Source organism: Misgurnus anguillicaudatus, chromosome 10, assembly GCF_027580225.2.
Source record: "Misgurnus anguillicaudatus chromosome 10, ASM2758022v2, whole genome shotgun sequence".
Lineage (NCBI taxonomy): Eukaryota > Metazoa > Chordata > Actinopteri > Cypriniformes > Cobitidae > Misgurnus > Misgurnus anguillicaudatus.
The window spans coordinates 22,276,438-22,290,106 of NC_073346.2; the positions used below are offsets into that span (position 1 = coordinate 22,276,438).

A 13,669-nucleotide genomic window follows, 5' to 3' on the forward strand; every position below is an offset into this window, starting at 1 on the left:
TTGTGACATGGTGCATTATCCTGCTGGAAGTAGCCATCAGAGGATGTGTACATGGTGGTCATAAAGAGATGGACATGATCAGAAACAATGCTCAGGTAGGTCATGGCATTTAAACGATGCCCAATTGGCACTAAGGGGCCTAAAGTGTGCCAAGAAAACATCCCCCACACCATTACACCACCACCAGCCTGCACAGTGGTAACAAGGCATGATGGATCCATGTTCTCATTCTGTTTACGCCAAATTCTGACTGTACCATCTGAATGTCTCAACAGAAATCAAGACACTTTCAGACCAGGCAACATTTTTCCAGTCTTCAACTGTCCAATTTTGGTGAGCTCGTGCAAATTGTAGCCTCTTTTTCCTATTTGTAGTGGAGATGAGTGTTACCCGTGGGGTCTTCTGCTGTTGTAGCCCATCCGCCTCAAGGTTGTGCGTGTTGTGGCTTTACAAATGCTTTGCTGCATACCTTGGTTGTAACGAGTGGTTATTTCAGTCAAAGTTGCTCTTCTATCAGCTTGAATCAGTCAGCCCATTCTCCTCTGCCTCTAGCATCAACAAGGCATTTTAGCCAACAGGACTGCCGCATACTGGATGATTTTCCCTTTTCACACCATTCTTTGTTAACCCTAGAAATGGTTGTGAGTGAAAATCCCAGTAACTGAGCAGATTGTGGAATACTCAGACCGGCATTGAAGCAACTGCCATGTGATTGGTTGATTAGATAATTGCATCAATAACAAATTGAACAGGTGTTCCTAATAATCTTTTAGGTGAGTGTATATCACCTAGGGACTTAAAAATGCAAAAGGCCTACCACCAAAGTGGTACAATTATGTTAAAATCATTGTAATTCTGGGCTTTGCATATTTGAAATCGATAACCAATGATCACTAGTTTGTTTTAAGCTTTTTGCATATTTATGACATCAGTGACATTGGTTGAATTGCAATTTCTTTTTGTTTGCACATTGATGTGATCAAGAAGTTTGCCGATAGGAAACGTGTTAACAGTTTGTATATCTGCGAAAATACCGCAGTGTTAGCGCTGTGTTAGTCCTCGCTAGTTTTTAAGTCACCTTAAACATGCAATAGCCTAGCACATACAGGCAATAGGCTTGTTCGACTTGACGTCATTTTTCTCAAACGCTAGTTTAGACTACACCATGGCGCATGAACATTAAATGAGGTAAGCACACATACAACATTACACAGAAAAATAGATAATCTTAAATAATTATTAAATTATTTTTGGACTTTTCACTCAGTAGCAACCCAAAAGCAAGCCTACTTGTGTAAGGAAATTAAACCTGTCTAAAATCCCAATTTGTTTATCTAGTTGCAGTCAGAGCAATTAGCCTTCAGGCACTGACCACTATGTTGTCAAATGGAAAAATTGGGCTGAATTTCAAATGATAGTAATTTTAGAAAATGCGCTGTTACCTCTTCATTAAACTGTTTTTCATGGTAAACATGCTGTAATCCCATCAACCACATGTTTGTTACTCTTTGTGAACATCTGCTAGTTTCCACCACTAATGTGGTTTAGCTACTGGGGGCAAAGTTCTGGAAACCCATCAGGTCTTTTGTGGTTGTTTCAAAAACAATTCTGCAAAATGCCAAATATTTTCCAGTAATCTGATCATGTCAAGCCGAGTGAATGCAGTGCTGGAAAATCTCTGTTGCTGTAATTAGTTTCAGCCTTGTTATCTTCTTGCCCTCCTCGTTGCTATATCATGATCCTTACTTGGAGATTGGACACCCGGTCAAATCAAAACAAGCTCTCTCTCTCTCTCTGTGTTAGATCTCGGTGGCTGGTGTTGATATTCTCGTGTCATGGACTCTTTTAAAGGAAAACACCACCATTTTTTTATATTTCACTATGTTCTTACCTCAACTTAGACAAATTAATACATCCCTGTCTTTTTTTAATGTGTGCACTTCATCTTTGCACAGTGCATCGTGAATGTGTTAGCATTTAGCCTAGCCCCATTCATTCCTTAGGATCCAAACAGGGATGAATTTAGAAGTCTAAGTTGAGGTAAGAACATAGTGAAATAATTGAAAAAGCGGTGGTGTTTTCCTTTAAAGCATCCCAACACAAGCAAATAGTGCTTATTTATTCCTATTGTCTTCACTCATATCCTGTGATGGACTGATCCTTGTCATTTTAATGCAGCTCAAGTTTATTTATTTACATCTGGAACAAAGTTAAAAAAGATCTTAAGGTTATGAAATAGGGAAAGATTCTTTCAGTAAATTATAGTCAGACCTCTCTCTTTAGCATAAAAATAATTTATAAAGTAAGATGATCTGACAGTACCTGCCAGAACCAGGACACATCATGAGTAAGGGAACAATAATATTAGATCCTGGCGCCTGTCCTGCCTTACGAAGTTTCTGACCCACTTTTTCCGAGACGGTGCCGGTAAATAGTTTGGGTTATTTGGTCCTCATTTGCCCTGGTAAGTTTCTGCCTCACTTGATGCGTGTATAGATGTGTATTCGTGAATCATGCTGCGTTGTTCAGAGATGTATTGTAACTTAAGCGCCAGTCAGAGTAAACCGAGCGAATATGTGTCACATTGATGATCCCTTGACTGAAAGAAATCAGTAACAGGGTCAGTCTCTTATCTAGTTAAAACACTAGAGCTGTGTAAACTGACAGCCCCTAAAGGGCTTATTCAGTGATGACTATTCCTTACTATTTCTCATTTTCCTGCCTCTTTCTGAAAAATATTTTTTAAAGTTGCTTGTTGCTCACAATGAGTTCACTTCATTTTATTAGAATTTGGAGTGTGAACACAGTAATAAAGTGAAACAGTATGTTATTATGCAATCTCTTTTTGCTTCATCTGTGGTATGTTTTTAGTGTTAATTTTCATGAACAGATTTATGTTTGTATCATCAGAATTATATTAGTTATATAATTCTAATTAGATGTATGTAGTGTAAATGCAGTGTACTATTTGGACTTGGATCTGGTTCTGTCCTTCACAGAAGGTATTAGGAGCTTTTCATAATGAGCATTATTCAGGACTCTGTTGCTTTTGGAGACAAACCAGCCGACCAGTGACTGGCCACAAATGAAACAGACAAAAAGCACATGGAGGATGAATTTCAGAAAAGCGGGTTGAAATAGAGCAATAGATGGATTTAAAACTTCATCTGACACCTGTGAGCGGAGTGCAGCAGCCAATGGACATCAGTATTGGGGGTAACGCATTACAAGTAACGTGCATTACGTAATAATATTACTTTTTTGAAGTAACGAGTAAAGTAACGCATCACTTTTTAAATATACACATTAATATTTGAGTTACTTTTTTAAAAAAGTAATGCAAGTTACTTTTTTAGTTTAATTAATTTGATTTAAAAAAAACAATGTACTGAATTAAACTAAACGTAGTCACATTATATACTCTATGTGTACACGCCTGTGTGGGAACAGTTTGAGTCAGAAACTGAGATGGCAGGCCAGAGCTCGAAATTTTGGTGTTGAAATATGCCATTTTTGAATGCAGAACTTCTCAGTCATAAAAAACACCTGCAAGGCCTGAAAGATATCAAGCCTCAGCCAAGAAAAAGTAACGTAAAAGTAACTTACATTACTTTCCATGAAAAGTAACTAAGTAACGCAATAAGTTACTTTTTTTGGGAGTAACTTAATATTGTAATGCCCATGATGTGGCCAGGATGGTCCAGGATCATGGGGCAGATGCGGTCCTGGGTCATGGGGCAGATGCGGGCCTGGGTCATGGGGCAGATGCGGGCCTGGGTCATGGGGCAGAGTCGGGCCTGGGTCATGGGGCAGATGCGGGCCTGGGTCATGGGGCAGGCTTGGACCTGGGTCATGGGGCAGGCTTGGACCTGGGTCATGGGGCAGGCTTGGACCTGGGTCATGGGGCAGGCTTGGACCTGGGTCATGGGGCAGGCTTGGACCTGGGTCATGGGGCAGGCTTGGACCTGGGTCAATGGGCCGACATGAAGCTTGATCATTGGGTAGGAATAGCCCTGGAACACAAGGAGAGGAAGGATCAGAGTCCACTTCGGTCTCCGCCTCGGCGTCCTCTGCCTCCTTCCTGTGTCCGGGTACTACCCCCCCCCCAAAAAAAAACTTGGAAAAGCTTCCAAAGCCCAGGGTGGCAATGTCCCAGATGGTGGACCAGACAAATCAGATGAGTTAGACGGGACTGGTGAATCAGGCAGGACAGACAAAACAGATGAGTCGGGCAGATCAGATGAGTCGGGCAGATCAGATGAGTCGGGCAGATCAGATGATTCCGATGGTTCAGATGCAGGGCCTTGAGGAACCTCGGGAACAACAAAGCAGAAGGCAGGCCAGACGCACCACAGGGCTATTGCAAATTCAGGCAGTATAGAGTCGATGGAACATACCTCTGTGGTCGTCGGTTCAGGCAGGGCGTCCATCTTGACCTTAGGTGCTGGGTGAATAACAGCCCTCATGAGTGCAGGTGTGGTTGTGATGATGGCTCTCTGAAGTTCAGGTGCAGGGATGATGGTAGCTCTCTCGAAAACAGGTGTGGGTGCAGAAACAGGCAGGATGGCGGCCATTTTGGGAACAGGAAGGATGGCAGCCATTTTAGGGACAGGCAGGATGGCGGCCATTTTGGGAGCAAGCATGGTGGCAGCCATTTTAGGATCAGGCAAGACTTTAACAGGTTTGGGCAGAACATGTCTAGGTGTGTGGTGAATATTCCCTGGTTCATTATCCACCACACCCACAGTGAACGGAGAACCACACAACAACAACGCAAAGTCAATATAACGTTCCAGGGACCAGGCAGACATATCATGTGGCATACACAACCGCAACCATTCATCCAGAGCATTATAGAATATGGGTTTCAAAGTGTCCTCATCATAATGTACTCGATTAGACAAATCCAAAAAGTCACTAACATAATCCTCAATAGGACGGTGGTACTGACGGAGTTCAAGCAGGGCAAAAACTGGTTTCATGTTGCTGGTGGGAAGTTACTAACCTTCGCTGGATCCGGGTTATGGCTGATTATTCTGTAAGGGGTGCTTTAATGAAAGCGAGTGAGATGAGAATCCATATGCAAAAGGTGTTTAATTGTAAAATCCCAATAAGGGCCAGCAAACAAATCCAAAGGTAAATCCAAATCGTAAATCCAAAGACAGGCAAAATATATCAGGGCAGGCGGCAAACAGGCATAAAATCCAAAATACAGGCAGAAGTCAAAAACACAGGCAGATCCAGGTAACAGATAAACAGATAACAGAATACAGGCAGATATACAGACAGGTATTGGCGATGTAATAATCAGCCGAGGACAGGTGAACAGGAAGTGACTTATATACAAAACAGACAGGAAGTGTGAAGCGTGACATGGCATGATGATTTCAAAATAAAAGTCAGAACAGAGCAGGATAACAAAATACAAGTACAAATAACAAAAATACACAGAATACAGAACAAAACCATTACATTTTTATACCCAATCATGTTGCCAATTGACCTAATAAGTTGCAAATTGGTCCTCCAGCTGTTCCTTATATGTACATTTAAATTTTCTGGCCTCTTATTGCTACCTGTCCCAACTTTTTGGAATGTGTTGCTCTTATAAAATCCAAAATGAGCCAATATTTGGCATGACATTTCAAAATGTCTCACTTTCATCATTTAATATGTTATCTATATTCTATTGTGAATAAAATATAAATTTATGATATTTTTAAATTATTCCATTCCTTTTTTACTCCTTTTATTTCTACAGTGTCCCAACTTTTTCTGATTTGGGGTTGTAATTTTTCAATGAGGCTAAATGTTCTCAGGAGAATGATAGTGACTGGTACGGTGCAAATACCTAAAGTATATTGTAGCCAATGAAATCCTGAAAGTTCCTCTGATAAGGAGTTCAGGAAAAGAATGTTATGCTCATTTCAGTTAAAAATGAGAACTGTTCATTCTCAAACTAATACATCTGATGTGTTTAGTTAAGATATTGTTTTTAAATGGTGACTGATTTCTTAGAGAGTTGGTTTGATTGATGACTATGTTTTTAGTAATTCGTTCTTTCTCAAGGTTTTTTGTACAATTAAACGCTTACTTTAGCATCACCAAATTGCATTTATAAATAATGCAAATAATTTTTTTAGAGACAACCAACTCAAAGGTCCGTTTTGATTTCTCTAAATGCATAAGTCTTCACAGTGTAAGATAATTTCCTGAATAAATATAGCACCTCCCCAAAGGATACTGCATGGGGGCAAAGTGAGTGCTCGGGAAAGCAACTCTCTACGATTCACAGTGGACTTCCCACTGAGAAACATCTGGGTTTCAAAGACACACCTTTAGGGTGTCATACATTTGTATTCTTATTGTCTCAAAGCAAACTGTATCTGAAATGCTACATGCACAAAGAATCTAAAATCTGTATCTTATTTGTTTTTCATTGAAATATCTCATTGCAAGTGGTTACAATGGTCTCACCCATATAACAACAGAATACAATGTTAAAGTATATGTGAAACTTCATTCAATGTTAATAGACACCTCCCATTCTAAGCATAAACCAATCACCCACTGTATACAGATTAAGGACAGCCCTTAGTTCTACAACAACCAATCAGTACCAAATTCCTATATGCTTTGTTCTCTGGTTATTTAAGGAGATGTGTAGAAGATTTAGGCGGGACTTTCAATATCTAGAAAGGCACCCCCATGATGCTGTATCTTTGATATAGCATCATGTATTTTTATTTTATTTTGAGGAATCTGTAACCAGATATCCCGCACAATTACTGTGTGTCGTCTTTACCAGGTATGAAAGGTTTTTATATTTCCTGTTTGATGTAAATACTATTGGTTTGTATTTGTGCTACATTATATTTGAACAACTGTGAATTGGCTTTGAACTGTGATTTTCTTACCTGGTTAATAAATTGTTATGTTTGATTTATTCTGTGTTGCTCAGTAAATTTTGACACTGCAAGTAATACCGTTGTATCCGTAGTTACCGTAAGGACAGAAATCAGGCTAGGATCGGCCCAAATCCCAGTTAGATAGTGAATAATACATCAGCTGAGGATTTGTGAGATACGACTAGCAAATTGGCGTTAGTTTAAGTGTACTTAGAAGCGTGGAGGCTGTGTTTCCGTTTAGAGTAACATTTCAGATTACTCTAAATAGGGTAAGTCTCAACCTCTGTTTGTTTCAATATTATTCTATTCATTCACTTTGATTAGAAATAATTATTGTAATAATTAAGTGTCACCTCTAAGGGGACTAAATAAAGTATGTTTAAAGTTGAGCACGCAGAGAGCGGCCGCTTAAGCATATAGTCCAACCTCTGGCAGCGACCAACACTGATTCGCTTATGACCGTTGACCAGTATATTAATTATGAGGCCCATACTAGGATCATGTGCGACTATGAGAACCGAATGAACGAGTGTAATACCAGAGCTTTATCAGAATAAATAAACATCTATCAAAATTATACTATTAGTAAAATAACAACCTATGTAAATATTAATTATGTCTTATTTAATTGGAGTCAGATAAGAGATTAATGATCAAATGAAGAAATGCATAAATCCATATCTTATTATCTAATGTGAAAGGAAAGACTGAAACGCGCGAGAATCCTTCGCCACGCCTCTGGAGACCGCCATTGGACCAGTGGGTGGTGCCTACCTTACAACGGTGTCCTGTGTCCCTGAGCTTCTATAGCTGTTCCACACAATTGTCTGGAGCATTCTCATAAGGATAAGAGGAAGGGTGTGGGACTTCCTCCTCTTCCTCTTATTGTGCCCCAAAGCAGATAAAAGTCAAACTATTCTTATCTTTACAGGGGCAAAGACCATTTTATAAACTATGTGTGGATACAAAAACCTGAAAGTTAGATGTTGTTGTTATAAGTCCAGTGCGGGCTTTGGCTTACTTAGTTTAAATAAATACATAACAAATGTAATAGAACTTTTGTAATGTAACTTTGATAGTTTTTATTTTACTGTGACATGCTATCTCTCACAATTACAAATCAATAAAAAAGTAAAAAAATAATAATTAAACTGGCTACATGTGAATAACTCTTTCCATGTTGCTTGTGCTTAAACCTGATAAATAAATAAAGATTTTAATATGCAAGACAGCATAATTTATTCACATTTAAATTTAATACAAATTTTATATTTTACTCAACTGATACCATGCTGGTTTGGATGGGTGTCATGTCTATGTTGTAATGCTACACTTGAGAATTTGCATTTTTGGAAAACAAACGGTGCCCACAGCAATGGTTTTTATTTCCAAGAAAATTTGGTTTATTTCCATTTGCTTGTATGCCCAACAAATTCTTGTTATACCGCTGTGCACACCTGCTCGTGCAGTGTCTACTTGCAATGGATTATCTAATGACAATGATGTCATCAAATATGTATATGCATATACTTATTCACCCAGACTTTCTAAACGACCACATATCTCAGTTGACAGCTTACAAACGACAGGGTTGCCAGAGTTACAAAGTAACATCACAAATATTTGCTTTGCTTTACCATGAATTTATAACTGTTGTAGCCTTTTAATACCATCTTTTCCTACTTCGCTTTGCTTCATATACAATACAGAAGCAAACTGAAATTGAATGGAAGTACGAAGTCTAACGTAGTCAGGCTATAACTGCTGACCCTGTTGGAAAACCTTTATGTGAATGCAATAAAAAACAAATCATGAAAATTACTTTCTAAAGGGAATATAAAATAGACAATTTCCTTATTGTCTAGGCATGTCAATCTTTTTAAGTGTTTTGGAGCTATATTTCTATCACGATATTTCTATATATGTACCACGACCCAATGGTATGTCATTGTTCTTACGTCCTGGGCCGAGGTAACTATAAAAGGGTTAGTTCACCCAAAAAAATTAAATTAGCTGTTTATTCATGATACACACACTCAGGCCATTCAGTACGTTGGTAACTTTTTTCAGTAAAACATTAAAAAATATTTTGCAGTGCTTTGTGATTCATATAATGCAAGTAAATGGTTCCCACCACTTTGAGAGTTCAGAAAGCAGATAAATCCAAGAAAAAAAATTCCCCACGACTCATGGTGACATATTAAAGTCTTGTGAAGCCAATGGATCTGTTTTTGCAAGAGTATTTACAACATTATTAACGTTAATGTATTCCCCTTCATTAACTCTTTTTTTCATGAAAGGGAGATTTCTTAACAATTTGCATAATATTATTGAAAGGCATCTTTCTATTTCATGCAGTGATTTAAATTCACATTATCCATTTGAACTTCAGAGGATGAGCAGAAAATGAAATTTGGATTGGTATGAAGAGAATTGATAGTTATCAAGTCAAAGAGCTGTAAATAATTGTGTTTATTTCTGGTCTTAAGTACCTCCAGTTATCTCATTTCCACGGAGAGTTGAGTTTAGCACACCAGAGCTGAGCAGATTATTTGTTAACAGTGATTCTTTTTTTTTTTAACAAAAAAACGTATTTATCAATAAAACAAACCTTATTTTCTTTATCATACTGTACTATACTATACTTTAAACATTTGATGCTCATGTCAACATGTATTAGAATAGAATAGAACACAACAAGCCATAGCGAAGGCAAGGAATTAGCAAGATAACAGTTGCACAATGAACAAACATAAAGGTACAGTTAATGTATAACAATTATAGTTTTTTGACCTGTTTCAACTTGTTAAACTCTGTTAAACAGGAAGGGCTGAGTTTGTTTACATGTTGACTGTACTTCCGTCTAGCTCTATAAAGTCTTTGTACACAAGACATCAAGTTGGTCCACCATGCAGTTTGATACTGTATAACAAAGTTTTATGTGGCTTTTGCAAAGGGATTTGGGGATAAATGTCATTCACTGAGCTGCCGCAAAGGCTCTTCTCCTCTTGAAGAGGATCTCATACACACAGATGTAAATAAATAATTATGCCACTGAGTCAAACACAGATACTGATAAGATCAAAGCTTAATAACCCTGCAACATTTCTTTATTTGATTAACAATAACTTAAAAACCGGGCAATTTTATGCTTGACTCGATCTCAGTCGGTATCCTTTAAAAATGTAGATTAGAAACTACACTTTAAATTGAGACTTAAATCTAATTAAGATTTCTACTTTGAAACACTCAAAGTGGTTATCTTTCAGAGCATCTCTACATCTTATCTTGGGAACACAGTAAACTTCTCCTGAAATCTATATAAATCCTGTCTCTCTCAATTAGCTAAGCAAAGTCTTCTGTATAGGCAACATTATCTCACATATTCTACCAACAGTAGGTAAAATAACTCCGGTTTGATAAAACAGGAACACATAATAAACTCGAAACCACAATATGTTATGATCATTTGGAAATTGCCTAAATCAGCTATAGGCTTGAACACAACTTAAACCATACAAAAGACCTTGGCCTTATGATCATAGTGTAAAAAGGACAGTGTCACATTCAAGCTGTCTTTCTTAGCATTATTAAATCAACATAGGTTGACTCAAACTTGTGTATACACATGAATGTGAGAAAACTTGGGATACTTCCACCTGTGTTATTGGTTATCCAAAAAGTCTGTAACACATGTTTGCTTTATGTTTTTAACAAACGCTTGGACGGAAGTCATAAAAGCATATGATGGAATCAAGAGTCATATCAGGCCATTAAAGACACACACACAGACACACACACACAAAGTTGAACAGTTTATATGCACTGAAAGTTTAAATACATTTATAAATAAATTGACTATCCATAGTGAATTTAATAACAAATTTGTTAGTGTTAGTAAATTAAATGCTGTTTAACGGAATCAAATAGAGCTACTGAGCCCAAAAAAACATCTTAAATAAAAATGCACATATGTTTTAATGAGACATTGAAATATAATGTGAAAACACAACAATATACTCCAAAAACACCCTTCAACAAAATACTTCAAATGATACTAATGGAAAAGTTTCCAGAATGTATCTTGGATATAAACACAAAAAAGTGAAGATGGATGTTCATGTATTGATTACAAAAATGAGAAAATATGCCTGGAGCAAGATTATCGTTTTATGTAAATATATAATTTGTCCAATTATAAAAGTTATATTTTAACAAATGTTCTTTTTTATTACAACATCGCTGTCACGGTTGAGTCATTACAAAAACAGCATGTCCTCAATAACGAGACCACAAGTGCAGTTCCCTTTAAATCCATCATCAGTTACTATTGTAGTCGTTTTTAGTGTCTTCAGTGCAGTTTAAATGATTCTCCAGTTCTTGAACGACAGCATCCCTGCCAATTTGATCGTTTCTTCTCTTTTCCATGATTAGATCCTCCAAACTCTGAAAATCCAATACGTGACTTTTCTTCTCTGACAGCTGCAGTTTCATCTTGTAGGGCTGCTTCCCAATTCGTATCTCACCTCCAATTTTGAACTCGCGTTTGCCAAACCTGCACCAGGCGGCGAAGCATTCAGAGTTTTTCCAGCAAATATCCCGGTCCTTCATGCCGACCTGCTCCATGGCATTACGGACCACAACATCCGGGCTCAGCGACCGAAACTTATACAGCTCGTTCACGATTCTGCCTCTTTTACCTTGACTTGCCTCGAAAAGAAAGTCTCGTTTAATTTCATTTCTATACAAATGAACCACCTGTGAATTACCAACACATACAGCCCAGTGTGGATACTGCCCGATGGCCACAAACTCCACCAGGTCACCAGGTTTGCACTTATTCAGCAAGTTCTCAACCGACAAGTTTCCCATTTCAACGAACGCGCTGTTCTTCTCATAAATGCACTCATCTCGATAATATAGCGAGCATTGTAATTCATCGCAATAGTCGTAGTTTTTGTCGTCTTCGTCTGGATCTCTTTCCGTCTCATCCACGTTCTCCTGTTCGTCGTCGTCAGCGGAGAAAATATAAGACACACCGATCCGTGGCGTGTCGTCCTCCGGGTCAAACCCATTGGGGTCAGTCGTGGGCAACTCATCATAAGTTAAATGTGTAAGTTTATCCACTTGGTTCCCCATAACAACACCGTGCAAAGACGTTCACGTGCCACCTGTAAAGAGATCGAGGCTTTTAAAACAAAACACCTAATCCGGCTTTTAAGTAGCTTCAGTTCGGGTTTAAATCCATCTTGTTTTTTTCCGACGAACAGTTGTTTTATAGGATAACGCCATTTATGTAAGATATCCAAAATGTTGCCCAGCACAGTTGTCTTTAATCAATGTTGAGTGCGTGCTGAACAGGTGCGTCTCACCTGCCCACTTCCTGCTGTGGGCTCGAGGCAGGAAAAGTCCATCAGACACAGTGATTAATCCACGGGGAGTAGGCTACTACGATTGTCGATTACCGTATCCTATGAAGAAATGAACTTTTAATGAGTCATCTCCTTAGTTATCTCGTAATGGATGTCGTCCACGCGTTTTTGAAGTTCTGGCACTGGTAGTTGCAGCGCTCTGTGTAATAGTAGAGCTCACGGTAATGTTTACACAAGGCAGAGACAGTTAAAGGGACAGTGTACATTTAAGCCGAAGCAGCTAATGTTTGCTAAATTAACTACGCGATGTACTTAAGTATACTCATCATGAGGCTCTGATATTTTATAATCCATTTTTGTTTAATTTAAAAACAGGTCGAGTCAAAAATTCACACAGACTGTGAAAACCCAGCTGTCACTCATTTTTTTGCAAGGCACTTTTTTCAACATTAAAAATCAATTTAAACAATTAAAAAGAGCAGTTTATGAAAATATAACTATGATTTCTTTAATATTAACTGTAAAGCCATCTCAAAAAATGAAATCAAACTGTTCATAATGCTATACAATATCATAAATAGGTTATGATTTTTTTAGCCTGAACATGGTCAGGAAGGTTCACACACATTAAAAAGATAACACACTTAAAAAAAGTTGGGTTGTCTTGAACCCATGGTTGGCTAAAATACAGAAAATCCCAACAGTTGGTTTAAAGTAACATATTTGACCCAGCCAACACCCCAGCATAGGTTAATTTAAACCCAATGTTTGGAATTGTCCATATTTTACCTAACCATGGTTTAAAAAATAGCATTTATTTTATTAGTGCACATATTTTTGTGTTAGTGCACTTTTAATGATTGAATTCGTTAAATACTTAATTTCATGTCACAATATTTTAATAATGTCTGATATTATTATTATTATTATATTTAGCCTAATATAGTGTATCTGTTGTGTATTCGATGCAATACTTTGTCTTTCACGTTAGAGGCATCTTTGGAGATATATCTATGAGATGGTGCCTTGGGGGCCCCATTATGACATTTTTCAAATACATTCATTTATCGTGAATTCTGTGTAATTAAACCTTAAAATAAGTCTACTTACCAACAGCACTATTTTTCAACATTTTCTTTGGGGGGTCCGCGAAGGAATGCATCGTGCACAAGGGGGGCTGCACGCTGAAAAAGTTTAAGAACCACTGCTTTAAACTACTGCAGTGTTTAGTCCTGTGTTATGGACTGCCAAACAGCTAGCCTCTGGCTCTCAGTCTATCACCCCCAATGCAAGGGCTTCTCACCCCAGATCGTGCCATAGCTCTTAATTACGTAACGTAACAGCTGTCCAGCAAGTCTGTTGTGTATTTGCTCGGTCCAGCACAGGGAC

At 38.0% G+C, this 13,669-nt stretch overlaps 1 protein-coding gene across 1 annotated transcript; it reads right to left on the bottom strand.

Annotated features, from left to right (window-relative positions):
* Positions 1-10,710: 10,710 nt before the first annotated feature.
* lratd2b (LRAT domain containing 2b) lies at positions 10,711-12,501 on the bottom strand. The gene has a single exon (XM_055211419.2). The coding sequence runs from the start codon at positions 12,045-12,047 to the stop codon at positions 11,229-11,231; it is 819 nt and encodes a 272-aa protein (XP_055067394.2). The 5' UTR covers positions 12,048-12,501; the 3' UTR covers positions 10,711-11,228.
* Between the last annotated feature and the right edge of the window lie 1,168 nt (positions 12,502-13,669).